Source organism: Rousettus aegyptiacus, unplaced genomic scaffold (assembly GCF_014176215.1).
Source record: "Rousettus aegyptiacus isolate mRouAeg1 unplaced genomic scaffold, mRouAeg1.p scaffold_m13_p_4, whole genome shotgun sequence".
Lineage (NCBI taxonomy): Eukaryota > Metazoa > Chordata > Mammalia > Chiroptera > Pteropodidae > Rousettus > Rousettus aegyptiacus.
Genome location: NW_023416307.1, coordinates 21,024,722 through 21,050,300, shown reverse-complemented (window position 1 = coordinate 21,050,300; position 25,579 = coordinate 21,024,722). Strand labels below are relative to the sequence as shown.

General features: G+C 38.1%; 2 protein-coding genes and 1 pseudogene across 3 annotated transcripts in view; 2 read left to right on the top strand and 1 right to left on the bottom strand.

Moving 5' to 3' along the window:
- Positions 1-791: 791 nt before the first annotated feature.
- Positions 792-909, top strand: LOC118602177 (annotated as a pseudogene).
- An 8,279-nt stretch (positions 910-9,188) lies between these two features.
- Positions 9,189-22,389, top strand: SSR3 (signal sequence receptor subunit 3). Its single transcript, XM_016138702.2, has 5 exons — positions 9,189-9,353; positions 10,541-10,667; positions 15,006-15,104; positions 18,677-18,808; positions 19,793-22,389. Exons 1-5 carry the CDS (start codon positions 9,221-9,223, stop codon positions 19,857-19,859), a joined length of 558 nt encoding a protein of 185 aa, XP_015994188.1. The 5' UTR covers positions 9,189-9,220; the 3' UTR covers positions 19,860-22,389.
- A 1,256-nt stretch (positions 22,390-23,645) lies between these two features.
- KCNAB1 (potassium voltage-gated channel subfamily A member regulatory beta subunit 1) overlaps positions 23,646-25,579 on the bottom strand; it is a 300,767-nt gene continuing 298,833 nt past the window's right edge. For both annotated transcript variants that reach the window (XM_016138700.2, XM_016138701.2), the window contains exon 14: positions 23,646-25,567. In XM_016138700.2, coding sequence (XP_015994186.1) covers positions 25,478-25,567 — 90 coding nt within the window. In that variant the 3' untranslated portion in view covers positions 23,646-25,477. The remainder of the gene's footprint in view (positions 25,568-25,579) is intronic.

Here is a 25,579-nt window from a genome sequence, read left to right as displayed (position 1 = left end):
ACACACACACAATGTTTGTTTATTTAGAAATAATTAAAGCAGACGTTCTCACAAATGGAGGAGGTAAATTTGGAAATACAGCAAAAGAAAAATCGATGTTTACATAACTTATTTTGAAAGCAAACCACAAGTCCTGCACTGTGCTAAGTACTTTATGTACATTTTCTCATTTGATCTTTTCAAAATCCCAATGGAAAAAGTAACACCATTTCCCCCGATTAATAGATGGCAAAACAGAGTGTTAGAGAGAGATGAAATAACTTACCCAAATTTACACGATCAATAATAAGTGGTTGAAGTGAAATTTGAACCGAGACAATTTTGCGCTAGGGCTTATGCTGTTAACGAATATGTATTTGACAAACCGTATTAATATACACCAAGATTTTTGTATTAACTCTAATGCCTTCTTAGTTGAGAACCAGTGAAACCCTTGTCAAAGGGCAGTCAGGGAAAAGTTTCAGAAAAGTTTTCTTTGTTCATTATCTGATTCTGTACCATTTCTTGATGTTCCTTTGTATAAGATTAATAGCGAATGTACAACAGAATGAAGACTTCTTAGGATCAAAGATTTTCAAATTAATTGTAGAAAAAGCTCTACTTATCTATAATTGGTTAGAGCTCAGACTCTATTTCTGCTCCTACCAGCTCCTGTATAGATCTATGTAGAAAAAGAAGATAAGAAAGGTTGTTTTCTAAGGTGTTTGCTGTGAAGTTATGGGTACATTTTCCAGTTGCTTCTCGTTTCGTTCAGTGTTGCTGGGCTATGAAGCAATTTAAAGATCACATCTGTCTACGGCCATGCTATCCTGAACAAGCCCGATTCCCGTCTGATCTCGGAAGCTAAGCAGGGTTGGACCTGGTTAGTACTTGGATGGGAGACCACCTAGGGTCCAGGCATTGTAGGGGTAAAAAAAATAAAAAATAAAAGAGATCATAAGCTGACAAGGTCCTTGCAATCTGTGAGGTCAACCAAGAGTTGCCTGTTGTGGTGTGATTAAATTTGAGACCCACGGAGCCAATTGAGATTAATTATGAGCCTTTATTAGCTGGCTGGCGACTGACTCTCCCCACAAGAGAATCAGCCCTGAGCCTCTAGAAGGAATAGCTCAAAAAGCCCCCAAACCCCCTCTAGCAAGCAAGCAGGTTTACAGACGCAGAGGCTGGCCATTAACATATCTTAACACAGGATAACGACAAATAGTCTCTAGGAGAGGTTAATCCCTGGGGGGTTTCTCTGAGAATGAGGGGTTCTGGTGTTTCCAATTGTACAGATCTCTGGTAGAGAAAAGGACACAGACCATGAATGGCCTCTGAGTTTCTCCCCCAACTCAGGGAGCCAATTGCTGGAGTGAGGCCAGGACTGCTGCCTGGTTCGACGAGGCACTGAAGGGGGGTAGGAAGGTTCGAGGAAGAAGCCTGACCCATGTTAGTAAAAACAGGCAAAATCCCCACAAAAGCCAAATAAACCAGGGCTAGGATCAGCTTCTGACCTAGCGTCCAATCAGACAGGGCCACGGAGGCCAGACCTAAGGAAAGAATTAAAATACCACACATCGATATATGGAGTACGCATGTGAAAGCCAAGGCAATAAGAAGGTAGTGGTGCATTTTGACCAGTCTGGACAGACAGACGTAATACAGACAGACACAACAGACTACAAGTAACACAACATGCTAGTGTATCAGGCAGGTACTGGGTCAGGACCTGACGTCTCAGACCTGACCATACTAGGAAAGTTGTGCTGCGTCCAGCCTTCCACTAGTTCTTAAGGCCCACAGACAGGAACAGGTCTAAGCCGAAATTTAGACGTACCCTAGAGCTCACAGACAGGTAGATACTCAGAACCCTGAATACCTGTAATACCAGAAGTCAAGTCTGATGTCTCAGACCTTGACCGAACTAGGGAAGTATTGCTGTGTCCAGCCTTCCACTAGTTCCCCGACAGGTACCCAGAAATCTGAATACCTGTAGTGCAGTCTGACTCACCGGTGAAGCTGCTCCAGATGGCTCGTGCCCAATTGTTACAGAATTGTACCTTTTGTTCGCCTGCCCTCCTGGGTGAGTCTGCCTGGCATCTGGGGCTGAGGAACGTCTCTCAGCGGTCGTCCCCTAGACGGGGCAGGTCCTTGTCCAAGGTGGCCGGGGTCGTGAGTCTTAGAGATGCTCCCCTTTTCTTTCAGGGGAGAATCTTGCTGGGGCCTCCAAATGTTGTGGTGCGGTTGAATTTGAGATCCACGGAGCCAATTGAGATGAATTATGAGTCTTTGTTAGCTGGCCGGAGGCTGATTCTCTAGTGGGGAGAATCAGTTGCTGGCCGGCTAATAAAGGCTCATAATTCATCTCAATTGGCTCTGTGGGTCTCAAATTTAACCGTACCACAACATGCCTCACCTAAAAAAACAAACAAAAAAATAAATAAATAAAGATCACCTTTGTTTTTGCTGGTTAGGGAGCAACACTGAGTTTAAGACTTACCTGGTAAAGTTATTTCAATTTTTTCAAAATTATTGGTACTAATTCTTGAGGTATCTGGTGGCAGCCACCACACTTCTACCCCTTGACTCTGTCGTGTAGGTATGAGTGGGCAAAGCTACTCCAAGAAGCATTGAAGGATAGAGGTCGGCGGAGGGTCAGAGAAGGAACATCTGAGGAGTGGGAGGAGAACCCTCCAGTTGCATGGGAGACCAGAAAATAGCTTTTCAGTGCAGGGGATGTTCAATGGTGTTAAAAAGCAGTCAAAAGCAGAGGGGAAAATGTTGGTTAGCAATTTAGTAGGCTGTTTCTGGAGCAGATTCAGAAGAGAGGCAAGGGTAGAATTCAGGTTCCCCTATGGTTAGGAGCAAGTGGGAAGTGAGAAGCTGAGGGTGCCCCAGCAAACTTTTTTTTTTTTTGCAGTGACGGGCAGGTGGGAAGTTTAAGTATGTCGCAGAGTTGAAGAAAAGTGTGCACATGGGTGTGTGTGCCGGAAATGAGAAAACTGCGAAGGTTAATAAATTGAGCAGGAGGCAACAAACATACCAAGAGAGAAGAGAGAACTACTGTTATTGAGAGCTTGCTCTGTTCCAGGCACAGTGCTAGGGCCTCATATTATTTGTTTCATTTATTGTGCATAGCAATGTTGGGAAGAAAGTGAGGCTCAGAGAAGGTGAGTAATTTTCCCAAGATCACACAGCTATTACTCCAATAGATAAAACAGACAGATCTTTCAGACTCTAACGACCCATAAGTGTTATTCATGGAAGAAAGGGAAAAGAGCAAAGGATATTTAGTACGAAAGGTCCTAGAGGAGGTGGTTAGTGTTAGAATAAAAAATATGAGTTAGTAAGACAGAAGGGCATATTTACCCCAGAGACAAAGGAAGATGCAATTGGAAAGTACTGTAGAAAGAATTACAACTTAATTTTATTTTATTTCCGGGATAAAAATAGCCTAGGCTGGCGTCGGTGTCCAGCCAGGTTCCTAGGAAACCATCGATGATTTCATTGACCTTACATTGATAGAAGCATATCCTCCTATTTTTTAGCTTTTTATTGTGTCTGGTTTTGATCGAGTCCCAAAATAATCTTAAATCATATACTGTGCTATTGCATGTCTGTGGACTTGTATAGCTATTCCTTTTTTTTTTTTTTTACAAAGAATTTCTTTCCTTTTCTATATGTGAGATGTATGGAAATGAACACTACTAGTTAATTGGCAAACCAAATTAAATAAATACTGAGACTGAATAAATTGTTCTAGAATTTGGCCTTATGATTTTTATCTACTGAGTTATTGTTGGGACATGTGAAATAGAAGAATCTTTAAATAGAAGAATTTTTAAGTAAAAACTCTGAAAGGTGAGCAACAAATTACAACTGAGCTTTTGTATCATCTAAGCCATTCCAGTTTAAATTCATGACCTACTTTAATATTACATTCTGTTGCCATAGTGCTTAGGTTAGATGTGTAACTAAAGAAGATTGATTTTCAGTGCAAATCTTAATTTTTATTGTGCCCTGCAGTGCTGCATGGATGATGCATGTGTGATAAGTCTCATATCTAGGAGATTCCAGGGGGAGTTTTGAGGGTTAAAGTATTATCACCTCTATCAGTGGTTATTAAGATAATACATTTTCTGTAGATGTGTATCATTTTCTTAAAGAAGTAAATGACTTTATGAAAATCCTTAGGCACAAAAGAAGCAGGCTCTAGTTTGCGTGGGTTATATCATTATTTCCTAAAAAGGAAAATATTTATCTTGGAAAGCATAAGCCTCAAGCTAAAAGACAAATGCTTGTCCCTCAAATGTTTTAATGCCTCATTTGGTTTAAAATCAATTCCACAATAAAGTGCTCATTTAGAATTCTCAAGACCTTATCATTATAAAAAAATAACCCAGCACACAAACATCTCCTATCAATGGTAGGATATGTGTTTGATGGGGGGTGGGGAGGGAGAAGGGGCCTGACCAAGTCTAAAGGCCAATATTTCACAGTATTCTCTGCAAAAGGGTACATTCCTTGCTGAATGGTAAGGTGTTTTTCATTATACCTGCGGTATTGGAATTTATAATAAGAAATATATATTTGGTCTTCATCCAATTTTCCTGCACATAGCTCCAAAAATCCTTGAGATTTTCTAAGTGTGGAGAGCTGAAATGGTGTCTTTTGCTATGTTAATGAAGTGACTTTTGGAAAACCCCTAGGTAATTTAAGGATGGGGTCTGGTTGCCAGGGGAACCAACCAGTATTACTTTGGTTGAAACTTTCAGTCTCACCCCCTTACCTCCAGAGAGAGGAGAGGGGCAGGGAGTTTAATGGCCGATGATTTAATCAATCATGCCTATGTAATTGAGCCTCAATGAAAACCCCCAAAAAGGGGATTCAGAGAGCTTCCATGTTGGTAAACCAGGACACGTCCGTAAACTGGGTCCCAAAGTCCACGGAGACGAAAGCTCTTTTGTTTGGGACCTTACCTTATGTATCTCTTCATCTGGTTATTCATTGATAGCCTTTCATATCTTTTGTATTAAACTGGTAATCTAGTATGATGCAGGACAAGGCAAATTCCCTAGAGTGTGGGGAGCTCAAGCCCTGCGCTAAGAGAGAGGGCTCCTGACTAAGTGTAGGAAAGAATTCAAATGTATGCCAGAGTTAGAGTTTTTTTAAAAATGTTTATTAGAGAAGTTCAGAGAAAAGACAAGGACAGAAAAGCAAAGACAAAAAGCCAAGACAAGAAGCAAAAACAAGAAAAAAAAAGCCCAAGTGTTTGGGGAATTTAGTTTATATATCATTCTTAGTTTCTGTGAATTACAGTTTAAAGACTTTATTTACCCATTTTCCTTTGATGGTATAAGCATGCAGTGTGAAAGGATTAAAGTATGTAATAAGAAAGGGAGAGAATAAGTAGCATGAAAGACCTGTTAGCAATTCCCAGTGTTTGATCCATAGATTCTTCATGGTTTTAGCCATAGGGAGTGAATGATTTTATTTTGCATAGGGTGTGACTTAAAGACTTTGTTTTCCTGTTTTCCCTTTATGGTAGGGTAAATGGTTTGTTAGTAATCCCAGCAGAAATCTTCCTTTGTTCTGCAGGTTTCCTCCTGGTCTGGCCATAGGGTTAATCAGCATACTGGAGTCTCTGAATATAGCTTGATTTAACATTTTAGCTCTCTTGCTTCCTCCCTATATGAAGTAGACTGGTTTCCTGAGTTCTGTGAGCTGTTTAAGAAAATTAATCAAATCCAAGAAGGGGGTCATGAGAATCTTTGATCTATAGGCAGTTGGTCAAACACAGGTACAACCTGGACTTGGGTTTGGCATTTAAAGTGCGGGCAGTCTTATGGGACTGAACCCTTAACCTGTGGGATCTGACACTATTTCCAGGTTGAATAGTGTCAAAATTGATTAAATTTATGGGACACCCAGTCTGTGTTGGTCAGTGTCCAAGAAGAATTGAGTCGATTGCTTTAGTGGTATGGAAAAAACCTACAATCTTAATTTATTTTTTTCTATATTGTATGTATTTAAGTCTCTGTAAATTTAGGAGTTTAAGGAGCAGATTAAACCCCAAACATGTCTTGTTTGGCTTACACAATATTTATTGTTTGATTCTGTCTATCTAACCTAACTCAGTTTGAATGAATGCCTTTTGGTAAGTGAGTTTTTCAGTCATGTTGACCTCACCACTGTCTCATGTCCTATACCTGGCATGATTCACTCACTGCGATTACTCTAAAAGGAACTGGTTTCCTTCTGTTCTACTCTGAACAATTCTGTGGGGTTTTCTCACATTAAATGTATGGAGTTCTTCACACCAAGCTATTCTCTAATTTTTGGTGGACAACAACTGGGTGTCCCACAGTTTAACTCGATTCTGACACTAACTGCCAAAAGTTAGTAAAAACCTTACAGTTTAAGGGCTCAGTCCCATAAGACTGTCCTTCACTTCGGATGCCAATTACAAGTCCCAGGTTATCACTTGTTCTTCTGACCAACTGGCTATATAAATCGAGGGTCCCTATGACCCTCTTCTTGGGTTTGATAATTTGCAAAAACAGCTAACAGAATTCAGGAATATACTTTAGTTACTATTACTGGTTTATTTAAAAGGATACAACTGTGTAAGAAAAGGGGGCTCCAAAATAAATCTGGCAAATCCATTGACAGGAAAGTAACTTCACAAGGTGATATATCACAGATTCCTAACTGGGCAAGTCATGGTGGGTATTCACATTCCAGGCCTACAGCTTCCTTAGTAAAAGGTTAATCTTTGCCTTCGTAGAGCCCTGTCCATTGTTCTTATGCATTAAGATAATGTACCTTTGAAATACTAATCTTTTCCAATTCCCTTGGAGACATAACCAGAGCATAGTGACCCCTAAACTTCTCATTGTCATATTGTTGCTTGTATACCATCTCTATTTACTGTAAATGTTAAATGCTAAGTACCCTGTGCCCACCAATGTAAAAGAAGTATATATCACTCCATTTTACTTTTTATCCTATGCTAGAGATTTCCCCATTTGGCTTTCTCCCACTTCATCTACCACCAATGGAGTTCCTGTAACTATCCTACGGTTTTGACTTTGATTCTAAATGTATAAAGAGAACTACAAAATTGCCATTTTCTGGAGCAATTTCTTAATCCTTTGAGATCTCGATACTGGGCATATCCTCAGTTCAGCTCAAGTAAACTCTAAAATCTCTTACGAACTTTTTCTATAGATTTCTTTCATTGACACTGTACTAATTTGTGCCTTGGTTTCCTCATCTGACAAATGAGGATAAAAACACATATCACTTAGTGTTGCTGTAAGGATGAAATTCATTTATGTGAAGGGCTGAGTATATCACAAAGACTCAATAAATGTTGGTTATTATAATTATAATTATAATGATTGTTATTTGGATACTTCCAAAGGTTTAGCACAGTATCTTTCAGGTAGTAGTTGTTCAATAAGTATTTGAATGAATATGTGAACCGATGAATTAATCATACATCAGTGCCTAAAATATGTAGTTTGACAAAGTAAATTGTCTTTCAGATAGGACTTTAAAATATTATACCTAGAGACTAATATAAGTGTTTCATCTCTTCTAATGGAGTTTATTTCTATGAGATTTTCATTTCAAATGGGCTTCATAAAAGGAGCTCCCCCACCCCTATAGTAGCCCTGGATGAGCTATTTGTTATTGTTCATAAGTTCCCAGTGAAAAGCTAACAATGGTTTTCTTTATTGGCTAGGCAATTTGCAGTGTCTGCCACAAAAAGGTATATTAATTTTTAGCTTGCCAGATTTTCTTCCACTAAGATATCAACAGTGGATGAGAGAAATTTGTTATCCATATCCCTGACAGTAATAAATATCATTGCTTTAAATTCTCTCTCTTTCTCACCAATCTGATAAGTGTAAAGTGATTTAATGGAAATGTTAAGACTAAAATTCACAGATTTGAACAGGCCGGTATGGAATCAAGTCTATCTGGTTTCCTTGTAAAGTTGAACTATATTGAAACAGACAAAATACTTTGCAGATCTTTGGGGAGAATCTATTGTCTATCTTTCCTTTTGATTTTTAGACATTGTTCACTTTGCTTGTCTAATGTGCCATGGCCATACATGCCATATATAAATGACCCTTTGATCTTACTGCTCTTCAAAAGGAATTAGATAACATTCGATATAAGAAAACACTACTCCAGTACTTGAGAGGTGTTTAGTCTTCACAATCTTCATTGTAACCCTCACCAAAAAAAAAAAAAAAAAAAAGAAAAAGAAAAAGCTTTGGCTGTGAGTGAAGTGGTTGAGGATCATTTTTTGAAGAAAAAGTGATAATTTGGTGAGTTAAAAGCAGTATCTAGTTATTTTAAGAGGCATATTCAATTTTCTGAGATTCAGAGGACGCCTGTGCAGCCAACATGTTGTCTCTTATGTTTAATTTAGCATGGCTCTGGAGACCACACTACTTTAAAAACTTAGTTGAAATAAAAGTAATAAAATAGTAGTAATTTGTATATGTTTTAGACACATGTTCAATATTATCTTCATCAATGAGACCATAAATTCCTTAAAAGCAAAAGTGCCTTCTTTGTCGGACAGATGCAACCCTTAATTCTGGTGAAAAGAGCCCCGCCCAGGAGACCAGCCCTATGGGTCTCCCACTCTCAGGTTCTTCATTTGCAAGATAGGGTAATAATATGCATTGCATAGGATTTTTGAGAATATTTAATTACACAATGGACGTGAAAGGAGAAGGGATTCAACACATGTTAGCTACATCTACCTTTCTCCTCTTCCTCCTCCCTTGCCCCAGGACTGGGTACATTCACAGGGTACTAACTCTGTGGATGATTGTATGACGCAGGACTGGAAGTTTTTATTTTGGAATTCCAGACTTGGAAAGCATAAGTCTACTAGGAGCTGTGAAGTGGAATGTCAATAAAGTTTTGTTAATTAAAGAAAAGAAGTACCCACTAAACCACAAATCCCACTGTTCCAGTGGAAGCCGAAGAGTCAAGCGGCTCGCAAGGAATGCGGAAGTCTGGACTGCTCGGCCAATCATGCCGAAAGGCCTACGTAGCGACGCCTGGCTGGCCAATCCTGGGGAAGCTTGCTCCGCGCCGCGCGAGTCCCGCCTCCGCGCGCAGCGCTGACGGGTCGCCAGCGGATACGGCGGCCGTGGGGGCGGTGCCAGAGGCTTCGCGCCCTCTCGGCACTCGTAGCTCAGGCTCCACCATGGCTCCCAAAGGCGGCTCCAAGCAGCAGTCCGAGGAGGACCTGCTTCTTCAGGATTTCAGCCGCAACCTCTCGGCGAAGTCCTCCGCGCTCTTCTTTGGGAACGCCTTTATCGTGTCCGCCATCCCCATTTGTGAGTGCTGGGGGCAGGCGGGTGGGGGAGGCCGCTGGAGGGTCGGGCTGGACGAGGACGTGGCAGGGCCCGGTGGACCAGCGAGAGTAAACGCTGGGATCTTCGGCTTGCGCTGTCCCCAGCTCACCCTGAGCTCGGGAAAGCGCATAGTCCCTATGGACCTCAGTGTTCTCGTCTGGGGTAGTGGTATTACAGCAAAGTTACTGTGGCGCTTTTTAAAAGTATGCTCGTTCCTGGCCCCCAGTACCGGAGATTTATGATGCACTAGCATTGGGATGGTAGCTCCGAATCTGTATTTAAACAAGCACTGTAGTTAAGATCTGGTGCGAACATCTGCATATAGCCTACTGTCTGTTTTTTTCCCCCCCACACAGCCAACTGTCGTTTGCCTCTACGAGATCATAAACTAGTGTATTACTTATTTTGGAGAAACTAATGAATTAAAAGAGAGGGAGATTCCCATTAACCCTTGCATTGAATTACAAGTGTAGCTTTAGGTGAACCGCTTTATACTGCTGAGCATCATTTTCCAAATTTTATGAGAGATCGGACCACTGCCAAGGGCCAGTGATTTTCCTTGTTAAAATTCTTTAATTACCCTTTTAGGGCAGTTCTCACTTGGGTGGAAAAACTTTGCAGACTTAGCCAAAATTCCTGAATTTGAATTTCCCGACTTTCACACTGTTGCAGTGTTTCTGGGCGGTCAAATCCAGATTTGTTTTTTCTTTCGGCCATAATAAAACTCGTCGTGCAGTTAATGTAGTGCGAGGCCCTAGTAGTTCACTGGCCTTTCGGAACACTCCCTTGATTTCACATAATAGCCACGTCAGCACATAAACTGGTTTAGGACTGCACGTGGGATTTTGGAGTGACCTGTATTTACCATAATAGTATCTCGATGAATAAAATTTGAAGTCTGGATTGTGATTGTGTTGAACCAGAGTTCTCATTTTAGAAGAAACAGAAATAAATCTCATCGGGACTAGTAATAAAAAGGTTATGTTTTTCAAGTGTTCTGAACTGGGAAGACTTGGGGCTGTAACTTTTTACTTGATATTTCAGTTCTGAAGTTCCTCAAGCTGGACTGTATTTTACCAGGCTTAGCTATAATTATTTCAGATGGCCTTTATAACTGGGTGGTAATGTTTTGTTTCTTTTTGTACCCTCCCTCCCCCATCTTAATTCAGGGTTATATTGGCGGATATGGCATATGGATCTTATTCAGTCTGCTGTTCTGTACAGCGTGATGACCCTAGTAAGCACTTATTTGGTAGCCTTTGCCTACAAAAATGTGAAATTTGTTCTCAAACACAAGTAAGTATATTTCTCATGTGAAAGTATGTCGCATTTTTATAGAGTAGGATGTCTTAAAGACCATTTGTGTGTGTGTTGGTGTCAATTAATATTAATTTGAGGTAAATATGTCTATTTGGGGGGAAGGCATCTGAATGCTATGAAGAATTATTAACTAACTGAAGCAGAGAGAGTGATTTCTGATACTGCTGTGGAAGTAGGTTTTGAGGGTGGAATTAGGATACTTAAGCACTATCCTTAATCATGAGGTTTAATCAGGAAAACAAACCCACTAAGTAAATTAACATTTCAGAAGCAAATGGAATTCTTTCTGGAAAGAATTGTTCTAGGTTCTCCATGTTCTATTTTATATGGGAAAGAAGTATTTCTTTTTTGTTATTAAACACTGACATTTTGAATCCTAATTACATTTTTTTCTTATGAGTGTGTGAAAATGTAAAATATTACTATATTCTTTCTATTTTAAGGTCACACATTATAAAATATTTCATTATTGTAATGAGAGTTTTTGGAGAAGAAAATCCAAATCTCACAACTATACATTTATACATTATAAGCAATTGTATGCTCTAGTTTCATAAGGTTAAAATGTTGGGGGAACAGTCTAACTAAACTCAAGGAAAGATGGTAACATTATTTCAGAGTGCCAGGTATGAATTAATGTTTAATTGGAAAAGGTGCCCATTGAAATTGTTTTCATGCACACTTTGATACTTGATTTAAAATAGCAGGATATTTCTTTGCTGCCTTAATGGAGCCTTGGTGCTATATTTCTTTGGAAGTACTTTCTTAAACACAGTTGGAATTTTGCTGAGACTTGAAGTACCAGTGTGTTTGTGTGAACTTTGTCTTTTCATATCTATAGTTCACACTCTAATTTGGACACTTTTTATTTGGATTGTTGTAGCAGTCTCCATCTGGTCTCTAAAAAACAAGTTTAGAGCCCTCTCTGCCATGCACTGTATAAAGCACTTTACATAATCCTTACATCATTCATGAGAGAGTGAACTGCAGGTGTTATTTTTGTTTTATGGGATGTAGAACACATCTTATCTGCCACATTTTTGTCACTCTCTTACTTAAAACTCACCATGGCTTTCTCTTTTTTCCTAAGTGTATTAAAGCCAAGTTCTTCCAGGCCCCTGGAATATGTCATCTGCCTCCTACCAATGTGGCTTCATCTTTCAAGATTGGGCCTTAGCTCTTCTAACTTAGCCTTCATGTTATCATTTGAATGTATCTTGTGCCCTCCCTAATTTAGGATTCTCTCCCTTCCTTTTCATTCTTACATGCCTGTATTATTTTAAGACTTAGGCTTCTCTTCCAGAGAAATTCTTCCTAAATTTATTGTCTCCATGTTAGACTCTTTTTGGTGACAAGAAATGAAAACACATCAAGGTGATAGATATTATTTAAAGGGGATTTATTATTAGGAGGCTATATAACCTCCGTGAGTGAAAGTGGTCTCAGTAGCTTCTCCACTGCTATTCTGGACCCATAGGAGCTCAGGTTGTACGTAGTTGCAGTTTTGTTGTACCAGTAGAGTTATCAGTTCATCTTTGTCATCTTTCTGCTTGACAGTCCCTCTTCACCAACTGCCATTTTCAGCCTCTGCTCTTCTGGGCTGTCTTTCTTATTGAGGCATAGCCATCTGTCGGTGATAAAGCTCTTACACAGCTCATCTTGTTAATCCCTTTGGAACTCAGTCCCTTTGGGACTTAGCTTTTTTCACTTGATGTGCATATCAATTTTCATTCATCTTTATGGAATCGCAGTCATGTTCTTTTTACCTTTTCATTTCTACTTTAAGCTTGATAAGGGCAACTTTCATTTCTTATATCTCTTTCAACAGTTAATGGTACATTTAGTTCAGTAAAAATGTCAGTGAGTTACTGATAAATAGACTCAGCATGGAATTTTGTTTAAGTCATAGTTTTGGTTTAATATTAAATGTTGCCACTGACATTGAAACTCCCGCAGATTTGCAAGAAGGTTAAGGTCAAAGAGCAAGGGCGATGCTGGGTTTGGATGGGTGATGGTAGTCAAGGGAAGATGACTTCAGAGTTGACAGTTTGGATTCCATTCCCAGTTCTGCTGCTCTTAAATGTGTAACCATGGGTATATATTTTACCTTTCTAGATCAGATTCCTGAGTTGTAAAATGAGAATACTAATGGTACCTCATAGGATGGTGAGGATTAAATATAATGTGTGATAAGCATAGTGTCTGGCACACAATAAATGTTTATGTGCAGTGTTGGACAGGTTGGGGGTGAGAGAGCCCTTAGGAAATTTTTCTTAAAATGGCATGACTTAAAAATTTTTGCAAAGATGTGTTTAAGGAATTAAATAGATAGTATTTTGATTTTTTATTCTGGAAAATTTCTGACATACTGATGTAAGAAAAAAAAAACAGTTGATTTTGTAGGTTATCACAGTTGGCTGAGTGCTGGGTCACTGGAGTGCCCTCTGTCTTGTTTTGGAGCATTCAGTTCTGAGTGCGGTCTATTTTCTAAGAGCCCTAAGATGGTGGGTAGAGCATCTTCTTCATGAACTGTAATATACCTACAGTGTGGTTGTGGAATATTAAATTTGAGACCTAGAAGAAAAGTAAACGATTTGGTTTATCCTTTTCAGGAAGATTTGTCATATGGACAGATGATTGACTATTTGTCCTGAAGATACTAGGAAATAATGAATTCTTTTGAAAGTGGTTTCTTCCTTTGTCCTAGCATCCTGACAGTTAGGTGTGTGTTCCCCCAGCCCTCCCCACCTCCCCGTTTAGCTAAGAAAGGTTTCTGCTGTAAATTCTGTCCATTTCTTTTCAGTTGGCCTTGGAAAAATAAGTACTACTATGTGAAGTTGAGAAACACTTATTGAGTGCCCGATCTGCTAAACAGGTTCAGAGATGAGAGTCTCTGTTCTTCATATCAGAACTGTTATATCACATAATAAAATGAGTTGGGTTAAGTTGGATTTTTGGAGGGAAAATTACATTATTGTGTCCTAAAGTATCTCTTAAAAAAGATAGCTGTCTGCCCCCTTAGCTGCCTTTTTCTTTAGGGTTCAGAGCTTAATTTTCTGTCATTTATTTTTCTTAGACAAATAGATTTTTTTCCTTCTAGTTATCAGTTTGTGGAAAAATACATTGGTTGAAGCTGACCTAAAGTTTTCTTTTTAACAATGTTGATTCTAACTTGGATCATGACTGAGAGAGATGGTGACATAGGTAAAACCAGACAGAATTTGTGCTTATTTTGTATTCTAGAGGCTCCTCTGGTTAAAGAAAGGTTGAAAACTGTTGCTATGGATGATCTTGGGCTTTCTTCTCAGGAATCCATCCAGATTTCTCTATAGTTTTCCTTGGCACACTGACCAAAGCTAAATACAGCATGGTCACGAGGGATTGATTAATTCAATATAGAATGAATAGATTTCTGTCTGTGTTTCACATCCTGTTGCCTTTAACATATCTTAGTATTGTGCTCATGATTAGTTCTTTTTCTTTTATATTTATGGCTAATCAGTTTTTCCTGTGTTGTGAAAAATGTGTTGAATTTAAATGTCATAATCTTTGGGAAGCATTTTGTATTTTATCGTAGTTTAAATTTTATCCTCTTTCACTAGCAACCCAATGTGATAAATTCACCATATGGATTTTTTGATGAGTATACATTTAATTTTTCTTTTCTGACTTGTCACTAAAGATTCTGATCTCGTATCTTGAATACCACTTCCAGCCTTTTCTGGCTGATTCCATATTGTTTCAATCATTGTACCATTTAACGAAAAGTGGTGTGGTCTATCCCTGACCACATGGTGTTTTTTTTTTTTATTATTTTTAGTGAAATTGTTTTTTGGAGTAGAATTAAAATTATTTCTTTAAGATAGTATAGCTGTTAATTCCCCTTTGTTTTTTAAGCCTAATTTTCTCTCCTGTTATTTACTGGAATTAAAATTATATATCATTTGCTAATGCCTTACCAAATTAATCTGTTGACCAGTTAAATTATAGACTAAGACAAAATGGAATCATAATGATTCATGACTAAATTTTGCTAATAGCATTTGACTTTTATTTTCATATTACATACCTAAACTTTGGAAAATTCTTCCCTTTTAAGCAAAAAAGTACATAACTAATAAACTACACGTTGGAAGTTTCTTGACCTCTTTTTGGCTAGTAGAGTATAATAAACTTGGAACTTTCTGTCCAGTTTATTTTCTTGAAATGTAAAGTATCATACAGTTGCCAGTACAAAATATGAGTACAGAGTGTTTCCGAGAATGCTATGTTCCCTCCTGGAGTGTATGGAAACTTCTTTTCTTTTCCTTCCAGAGTAGCACAGAAGAGGGAAGATGCTGTTTCCAAAGAAGTGACTCGGAAACTTTCTGAAGCTGATAATAGAAAGATGTCTCGGAAGGAAAAAGATGAAAGGTTTGATTCCTTATTTAAAGTGTTTCTTGGTAATCACAAAAGGGGATACTTTGTGGAAAATAAGTTTCTGATTTCTGCTTAGAGAATGTGGGTGGGTATTGGAAATGTCTGAAGCAAACATTGGTATCATAGAAGACAATAATGGGAATAACTGACTTTTTGAGTTTTATTACTAGCAGATACTTTTTGGTGTGCTGTACGCAGTTCATTTATTTCTCTAACGAGCCCTAAGAGGTAGGTACTGTTGTAACATCTCAGGAAACTGAGGTACAGAAAGCTTGGGTAACTCGCCGAAAGCCGCAGCTTAGTGTGGTAAAACAGTGATAAGAACATAGGCAGTCTGGCTCGAGAGCTTGGCTTGAGAGCTTATGTTGGTAACTGTTTTGCTACAGAGCTACAGAGCTTTGTCCGGTGCTGGCTCTGCCACTTGATATCTACGTGACATTGGGTATATCACCTAACCCCTCCGGGTCTGAAGAGTTTACATTGGGTTGTATGTTAGCATTTTTAGATGGTGATATTTCTTTCCTGAACCTCCCTGTGGACATTCAGTCTGGGTTATTTGCTTTGGTTGGGAAAAAGAAAATTCTGTTTGTTTCCTGTTGCCCAATCCTGTGCTGCATTTGTTAGCCCTACCCCCACCCCAGTTTTTCCTGTTAGCTCCTCATAGAAGGCTTAATTAAGAGTCTAACATCTGAGTAGCAGAAGTCCCTGAATGATTGAGTAAACTTGTCCTGAAGAGTTGCCAGATGGTTGAATAGAGTTGATGAGTTGAAGTTGTTTTCATGGATCTTAAGTTTCAGTATCTACAAAGTGGTTTGTGAAATGGAATTTTTATCTTACTTTGCTCCAAAAATACATTGTGGGGACTTGCAATATTAAAGTGCATATAAACCAAAAGAATACAATGTTAAAAGATCAGAAATCATTTAAAAATAAGAAAAGGTAGTTGAATAGGGACCTCAGAGTTAGTTATACCAATTGAGCACTAAACTTAGAGCTTCCAAGTGTCAGGGGAAACATCTGAGGTCATACAGCTTTCAATGTCCAATGAGAAGCAGCATGCAAGTCCTTCTGAAAAGAAACTTTCCTGGCACTGGACCTTGGAAGGACTTTATCAAGTGGTTTCTTATTTAAGGGACACTGAGTAACTTAATGAACAATGTCTTTTACTACAGTGGTTTTGGAAAGGCACCAAAACATTGAAATAGTTATCTCTCATGAATCCTCTGTAAAACTAAAGGTGGCACAATATTAAAATCTTGACAAGTCCTTTTTTCAGGGAACAGCTTCAATGATTTGTGGCTACATAGCTTTCTGATTGCAAATTTTTGTATAGGGACAGAGGTTAGAGAATCTAGAATAATTTTTAAAAATACATATTAGAATAGCATTTCTTAAACTGGAGGGCACGTCATAGTTAACCCAGTTTCAGAATGCTTCTTGTAGCTCCTGTAGGGTTTAGGCATTTAATTACATAAGAGAGATAAGTGGGTCTTACACATCTGCCCACTGCAGACTTGCCTGATTTGGTCTGGTAGTTGTTCTTGATCCTGAGATGTCTCTCAGAATCTTGCATGGTATTCAGGTTGTCAGTACTAATAGATCAGAGTGGGAATTGGAAATGAACCAGATATTTTAAAGTAGGATGAAGAGGAGGTTTTATTGATAACATAAAATACGTGGTGTGAGAAGATAATAAAATTTCTTGTCATCAGTAGAAATTTATACCATTAGTATTTCACAAAATACACACTGGATGCAGTTGTGCCGACGTTTGTACTCATGATTGACCCCGATAACTGGGACTAAGACCCCTGTTAAGATCTAATAGTTTTCTCCTTCAAAGGATAAATTGGTTCCAAGAGATTTGATTTAAGAGAAGGCTTATCAGCACCTCTTTGCCTAGATGTGTATCTATCAAAGCTCCATTTACAATCATTTACAATATATGCTCCATGCTACTTTGAACCTGCTTTGCTGTCCATCCAAGGATGGAAATTAGCAGAGAAAAATCAGAAATTTATTAACATCTATCTTAGGGTGCGAGTGTTATTTCTTCCTGGTTTACCGGTGCTCTATCATTTAGTATTATCCGATTGCGAGAGTTGTTGAGTTTGGTCTCAACTTTTTTAGGTGTAGGAAGTGCTCCTTGGAAAAATGACTCCTTGCTTGGGAAGCGTTTTCCCAAATTAAATGGCCTGCCTGTGGAGCTTTGGGAGAACTATTGCTGATGAGGCCGCTTGGTCCTAAATTTTTTCATGAACTAGGATATGAGTGGACTAGTTATAAAAGCTGTCTGTTCCAACTATGTCCACATGGTCTCATTGGGAGCTGGGATAACCTGAAGGGTTGAGCTAATTCTTTCATGAAAACTGTTTGAAGATGTTCTTGATTCAAGACATGACAGGTGTTAGGGAGAAATGCTGTGATGGAGGTTGTATAATTTAATCATCCAAACATTTGGTGACTATAATGTGGCAGTTTCCAATGACTTAGCCATAGTGCTGTCCTTAGGATTGGTGGAGGGTATCTGCTGGCCCCAGAGTATTATCTTTTAGGGGTTAAAGCGTCAATGGCAGTGGCTTTCAACCTTTTTGATAGTGACCCACAGTAAAAAAAATAGATATGTATATATATTTTACTTTTTGACCAAATATACTCATACTTACACAAATGCAAATGTTTCACAAAACAGTAATTACCCTGTTGTGTGCGGCGCATGTGATATTTTTCTGTTCTTTCCTATTGTAATTTTTCTTTTTTTAAATGCTGGTCTCAACCCAACCCTGAGCATTGGATCTACTCAGTTGATTTTTATATCCCCCTAATGGGTCACAACCTTCCCTTTTAAAAACCGCTTTACAAAGTTAATTAACCAAGAGGAATAAAGGCTTCCTTATTCATAGGCACCCTGGAACTTCCTGTTGCATGTGTGAAGAGGTAAGAGAAGAGGTCGATAAAGTACTACTAAATTAATAAAATAGTGTAATGGGTCAAATGGATTAAATAAGAAGTAAATGGATTTTACAAAAGTTAAATCTTAATGATCAAGTAAATTCTTCACTCGAATTAAGTGAAGATGACTAAAATAGTCACAAACAGGTCTGCTTTTGTGAGACCACAGCTAGCTTTTGTCCTTGAGATTGTCTTGTCTTAAAGTATAATATTGAAGGCTGTAATCTGTAGGCTGGAAAGGGTCTCAAGCCAGTAAACAGCCAAGGAAGCTCTATGAGGCTGCCGATTGTTGAGTTTGTTTTAGGTGAGGACCTAGAGAAAGATGTCTGTTTGGGTTACTGATGAAACCAAGCCAATTGCAATTAATCACTCTCCAAACCCCTGACTACCTAGGGAAAAAGGTAACATACCCAGCAACTGTTTTCTTTAGCATCAATAGAGTGAAATACCACTTTCAGCATTAAAAATGGGACAGTGCCAACTAAATTTAATATTAAAAACACATTCCACCTAGAACACTGAAGGAAAAACTTACAATGAACTAGAGCCATGTGGTATTAAACAGTTTTTAATACATATTTATAAACTTGATTGATTTGTTTCCATGTCTTCAGAATCTTGTGGAAGAAAAACGAAGTTGCTGATTATGAAGCTACAACATTTTCTATCTTCTATAACAACACTTTGTTTCTCGTCTTGGTCATCGTTGCGTCCTTCTTTATATTGAAGAACTTCAACCCCACAGTGTATCCTTTTGAAGGTCAATTGTGTGTGTGTCTGTGTTTTGATTGTTTTTTAGAAGTCTAGAAACATTAGTTTGTTTTGGTTTTGTATGGGGAGTCAGTCTGTTAAACAACTCTGTGACCTTAGGCAAGTTTGTGGACATTTAAAGTAAGGGCTTTTGTTTTGATTTTAAGTTCTTTTAAATTTATAAATATGATTGTGATATGTAACAAGCAGTCTCACATATGTGATTATACATGGCTATTTTTAAAAAAATTCCAAGGAGCAAAAGCAAACTCTCCTTTGATAGCTCTTGGCTCAAGCCATGTGTCTGCTGGTATTTCGGGGCTTTGGGATTGTATGGATAGCCAGTGTATGAGGAACATTCCATAATATCTTAACAGTATTTCCGACTGCTCTTTGAGCTTTTGGGCAAGAATCAGTCTTCTCTTCTCAAGGAAATTTACTAATGAAAGTGTCATCCAGAGATGTGCAGCCAACTTTTTAACAGTTGGAGATTTTGATGTAATAAAATATCAGCCACTTTTTAACTTGTCCCTCTGGGAGCACAGGAGTGGTTTTCCCCAAGCAGTCTAGTCCTGAGGCCGAGAGAATCTGTGAACTTTCAGAACGTCCTTACTTTTAAGGCCAGCTATAGTCAAAACCCTGATGGACTGGGAGAAAAAGGAAAATAAGTCTTTTTCCTCCCCATATTCTTTGATCAGCTCTTCTGAAAGTTAAATGGAATTCAGATATTTTTGTGATTCTGTGTTCTAGGTTTCCTGTCTCAAATGTTTTCTTAAAATTGGAACACATATCCTGTGAATGTTCTTTATTCGTCATAAGTTTTCTGTCTTGTAAATCGTGTTTGAAGACAATGGGACTGCATATCATTGTCATGACATGGACTGTCAGGAGGAAAACAGTACATTCCAAAGAGATGGGCTCTTGATGTTGAAAAACTAATTTTCGGTTCTTAATTTTTCCTTAACATCTAATTCTTACAGGAACTATATTCTGTCCATAAGTGCTTCATCAGGTCTCATCGCTCTCCTGTCTACTGGCTCCAAGTAGACCACGTCAGCTTCGCCCCTGGCTTTGTATCTATGGGTGGCCTGTGGTATATGAAAAAGTAGAAGTAGCGGGGTGGTCAGGGTGGGAGACACATTTATAGTCTGGAGGTTGAGAGTTTGAAAAGCCCAACAAAATATAATTCAATATTTGTTTATTGGCTCTTTTTATTTTGAAAGACTGTGGAAATTAAATGAATTGAAAGGGAAACTCAGAGTACCAGGACGTTTATTAATTAAAAGGCCCAAAGTGTCTTGCAATGTGCTATAATCACAAGAGGAGAAAATAACTTGTTTCCTTGATTTGTCAGAGGTCACAGTAACCTGGACTGAACTGTTATTATTTATAATAGTTGCAAGAAGTTAATAAGTGGTTCTTTGTGTTCCAAGCACAATATTATAACTTTTTTTGAACCTCAAAATGCCAGAATGAATTCCCCCCCCCCTCCCACCCTGCCCTAGGGGATTGAACGTCATGTTTATGAGTCTCTGAGTTTGTGATTTGAAATAACTCAGCATTAAAAAAATTGCTTCTCCAACTTGGAGAAGGGAAACTTGTGGAAAAGTACTTTTTAAAAAAAAAAGAGAAAAGAAAGGCAGCCAAGGTAATAACCTAAAAATAGTGCCCAGGCATTTGAAAGTTGTCCTGTGGGGTTCAAGCACACACTGTTCAACTGTACAGCTTTGGCCTTGGGCAACCAGGGAGGCCAATTTGACCCTCCCATATTGGTTTGACTTTTGTTAAGAGACTGGAATCGTTTTCTTTGAGTAGGGTCTCACACCATTGGAGAATGTTCTGTAAGAGAGAGAACCTCTGTCCTAAAAATTGACTTCTAAAAGACCAAAGTAATTTTTGTGACCTTAGTTCCAAAATTCTAAGATCAATTCAAGGAATTACAGTGATTTTAGTGCTTGTCAGCATTTTTCCATTAGGACTTTCGTAAATTTGACCCGTTAGTCCATCGGTTCCTGTTGATTGTGAATAAAATATTGATTTCTGGCCTTTGGGGGTCTAGCCAAGGGTAGTCTCTTGCTGTTTTTAACCAGTGTGTGTACAGATATTATCGTTTTCTGTGTGTGCCATGATTTGAAAAAGTTTGGGAAGCTCTTCTTGAACCAATATCACTTAAAATGTTATGGAATCCCCTGTGATAGTGGTTTCATGTTTCTCTTGTTCTTTTGACCACATCTAGTCATTTCTTAGAAGTAGTACCTCAAAAGAAATATTTCTAATTCCTAATCTTAACTTTAATCTTTAATTCCCACTTCTAAATTTAAAGCAAATGTTGCAAATAATACTTGCTGTTTTATTTATGACTTTATAGAAAGGTATTCATGAGGAGTTCTTTTTTTATTTCCATTCTGTTGGATGTTTTGGTAGAACTTGGAAGGAAGACAGGAAGAGTACATTTGCTTAGTGACCCAGATCTTCATTGTCTTCAGTGGAGGCTTATATTTCATCATTGCTTCTAGAAGTTTGAAACTCTTTGCTTTTATTTGCTGCATTAATATCCATCGCTGGATAATACGGAGTGAGTCAGAAGAGATTCACTGCAAAGTAGTTAGTGTAACACATAACTAATTTTTATGTTTTAATCCCCCCCTGCCAGTTGATAAATAACTGGTCTGTAGTTTGTCTAGTGGCATGGAGTTTGTATACCAGATGCATTTCTTTACTTGACAGACTATTTTGACAAACCATCAGTGTCTATTTGTTAGAGCTGGGCCAAATATCTTTTTAAATTGCAGGTAAAAAATTGCCACTAGATGGCAGTGCCTGTATAGTGGGAGGAAAAATTGCCACTGTTCTTAAGTTCTTAGTATAATACAGTGTGGCCGAAATGGGGTGGTGAATTAGGGGCATCAGTTTATTAATGTTAAGAGAATTTCTCTTGAATTAATAAACTAAGTAATTTGTAGAAAAGCAAGCAAGCAAAATTTGATTTTGATTTGGAATCTTTCCTATAGCGCTCTTTGTTTTTAATCCTGATGTTTTCTGACTTCCTGTACTGTTAAATTTTTGTGCATAAGTTTATAAGGCATGTTCTCACAGTTCCACAGTTTTCATTCAGGATACCAGTACTTTACTCTTAGGAATTGTAGATAGAACCTTTTCCCAGTTCCTCTCCCCATCTCATAAAATAGCTATGTGGCACATAGAATTATGATGTACTGAAAACTTGCTATAGAATTTTTATCTCAAAAGACCACATCCAACACCAGTAAAATAAAGTGTTCCGTTGTCAGATTCAAAGTGGTTCCTTTTTTCACACTCCTTGTGATAAGTAGAAGCTTAGTGTTGTAACAGTTTACATTTTCCTGTTTTTAGTTTCCTCTTGTACAACTTAATAAAAACCTTGGGTTAAAATTCTTAGTAAAAATTTACAGGTTATATACTATTTACACATTCTACCTTGGAAAGTATAATTTGAAATAAGTTTTGAAGTTAACTGAAATATGAAGGTTAGATTTGTATTTAAAATTCTTGTGAAATACCTTGCTTCTTATCATTAAACTTTGCTTTTTAAAATTTATGTTTTCCCTAGACTTATTTATAAGAATCGTGAATAAATACATCATCTTTATTACGTTATTTCAGATTACACAGCATTTTAATTCCTCACACATGTAAATGTGCATTTTCATAGTTACTGATCAAATATTCGTGTTGCAATCACTGGCATAGTGCAGTTATATCACAGAGCAGAATGTCAGGCCTCTGCCTGCTGTCCTGCCCATCTTGTTTCTGTGTTTTCAGTATGCATGCTGGTTACTGCTGTTAATGGGAGACACGAAGGGTATACATAGGCATGTATGTATATAGAGAGACCCAGCCTACAGATACATGTATTGGGGCTGGAAGAGGTGGGGTTAGCACCCACCAGCAGGGGAATTAATTGTAGATTAGGAGGAGTTTTTAGGTGGTTGGTTTTGATTTTCATGGAGGTGGTTAGAGACTAACTTCTCATTGGCGTTCATGAGTTTTGATTGCATCTCTTGTGAGCTTTTCCTCAAATCAGCTTTTCCTGATTTCAAATTTGGATTCTTACCCAAGCTTTTTTAACTTAAAATTTCACACAGTTTTTCATAAAACTTTAAAGCTAAAAAAAGGAAATTGTACTTAAAAGAGCATGGAACAAAATACTTGGGTTCTAGGCCTGGTTCTGCCACCAGCTGGCAGTGTGAGTGTGGGCGAGTCCTTTCATCTTTCCAGGCCTGGTTTCCTCATTTACAGAGGAGGGATGGTCTTGAAGATGGCTGAGGTCCGTGGAAGCTCTGCTGTCTTTCTGATGACCCTTGGCACACTGTTAATGGAGATGCAGTGACAGTTTTTAAAGTGGGAAGCCAGGCACAGGGTTTCTAGTGTTCATTTCCCCTGGCTGAGATTACAGTATGTGGATGGCCGCTACCCTGGTTACTCTTAGGAATGGTATGTTCTCTCCCAAGGAATTCTTTCCAGAAAAGAAAATGAGTGCATGGAAACTTTTCTTAAGCATATAATTATGAAATGTATTTCATATTTAGTGTATCTGCCATAGCAGCTGATTCGTCTGTTAAAAAGCTAGCTGTTCCTACAGCTAAGCAATACTATTTATATTTAATTTGCAGGCTCTTTCAAATGCTTTCGAGAAGCCTTAACTTAGTGCAGAGTGTTTCTAAAACCCAGTGGGAAATGATATCTTTAATAGCTAATCATTTACTCTATCAATAAGGAAAAAAGTTTGGATTGCAGTTTAAATCTGGATCACCACTGTTTCTGTTTAGATATTCAGTGCAGCTTACTTGCCAACATAATTTTTATTTAAATGAGTCTTAATGTCTGTTTTGTGGTGATACATATGTATATATTTTTTTGCCTTACAGTGGAAGGTCAGATAAAAACAAATTGTGAGATTAAATGCACAAAATGCTTTTATTACTCTAAGCAAATTAATAAGCTAAATTGTAATTCCAAGTAGACAACTTCAGCTCATTTATACACACAGTAATTCACTGGATTGATTGAATATACAATGAACAACTAAAAAATAATCCCATTTCCATTGTCAATCTGATACTTTTGGGCAAAAACCCCAAACTGTTTCCCTAATTGAATATGGGTAGTAGTAATCAAAAAGAAAATTTGTTGGTATTTCACATTAACATTTTAAGGTTTAGAACTTAACCATGAAATATATAACTGAAAATGATGACAGAAAATAACTTTTAAAGTTGATAGTATATTTTGTAATTCTCTAAGCGATTTCTTCTATATGAGGGACCTGCTGGCTAGAAAATTAGAATTTGTACATGCTCAGGTGTTCAAATAGAGTTATAGGACCCCCACCCCCAACACACACTCCAAAAAAGAAAAAAAAAATGTTTTCTCCTTTACAAGTATACAATGTAGTCTCATAATTTTCCTCAAGTGGAATAGTCATGAGGGTAGGTAGCCAATAGTGGCCGGGCTAGATCTCGGCTTCTGAGTGCACTAAAGCTAGGCCCCTTTAATCCATGCAGTGAGCTTTCATGCGAATGGTTTAGTGCACACAATGTGATTATAGAATCAGGAAGTTCTTTAACATTTGCTTTTCATTGGATAAGTTAATTCACCCAGCATATGCTGAGTTGTGAAAAATTTCATGAAGCCCATGACTAACTTTCATGTAATAACTTACCAAAAACACCAAGCATTGTATTGTAAAATCCCAGTGCTAATTAAACAGCAAACATTTGTCTTTCTGGGTATTTTACAGGTTTACTTACAAGAACTGAGCATGTGTATATTTATTTTAAAAGCTCAAATATTTAAACTTGCAGAAGCTGTGCCTACAAGCAGTCAAAAATATAAAGCAGGTTTTCATAAAATGTCAAAAATGAACACTTCATTGCAGATGGAATACAATTTATTCAAAACTAAGCCTCCATAGCGGTGTAATCTGCCTTTTTGCAAATTACCATAATATCTCTAGTTAAAGACTAGGGTGTTCATCCTTTTACCATCTCTACATATAAATGGACATAGCATTATTAGAATCTTAATAGACGCCTTGGATAAATTGCTATACAGGGTCCTTCTTGGGGCCAGGCAACAGGGAATATTTAAAAGGTTACAGAAGCAAATACCCAGGAATTTTAGTTTTGAATAAGTGAAACAACTCTTGCTAACAGAGATGTGAAACTAGAAAAAAATGTGAAAGTGTTTCTGCTTATTCTCTCAAGCAAGGCTTCTCAGCGAACATAGCCTGCTCTTCCTAATGCAATCCGCATTGCATCTGTGGAGTTTTTTCATTTGCAAAAATATATCTGTATAGCCTTCTGTGTTACTAAATGCCTGAAGGTAATGTGTCTTTCCCCCAATATACTTTCCATTGCATTAGCGTGATGTGTGCAGAGCAAAGCAAGAACAGGCGACTCCAGTCCAAGATAAGAAAATAGAATGGATTTTCTTAGTCGTGAGTTTTCAGATGTGCTCGTAATTCAGGTGCACAGTGGTAGCGACAGCAGACACCTCAGAATCCGGGGGCACTAGAGGTTGAGCAGTAGGCTGCTAAGTGATGTAAAAGACTGGCTAGTAACACCATTCTGTACCGGTATAGACCGATATTTTAACCATGCAGCTCCCATGGCTCATGCATTGCCTTATGACCTGTAGTCCTTTTTGCTGTAGGGCTTGTTGCGTAATATGTTATCAATCTCATTTACCACGTGTGTTGTCATCTTTGGGAGAACCTGAGAGCAGAA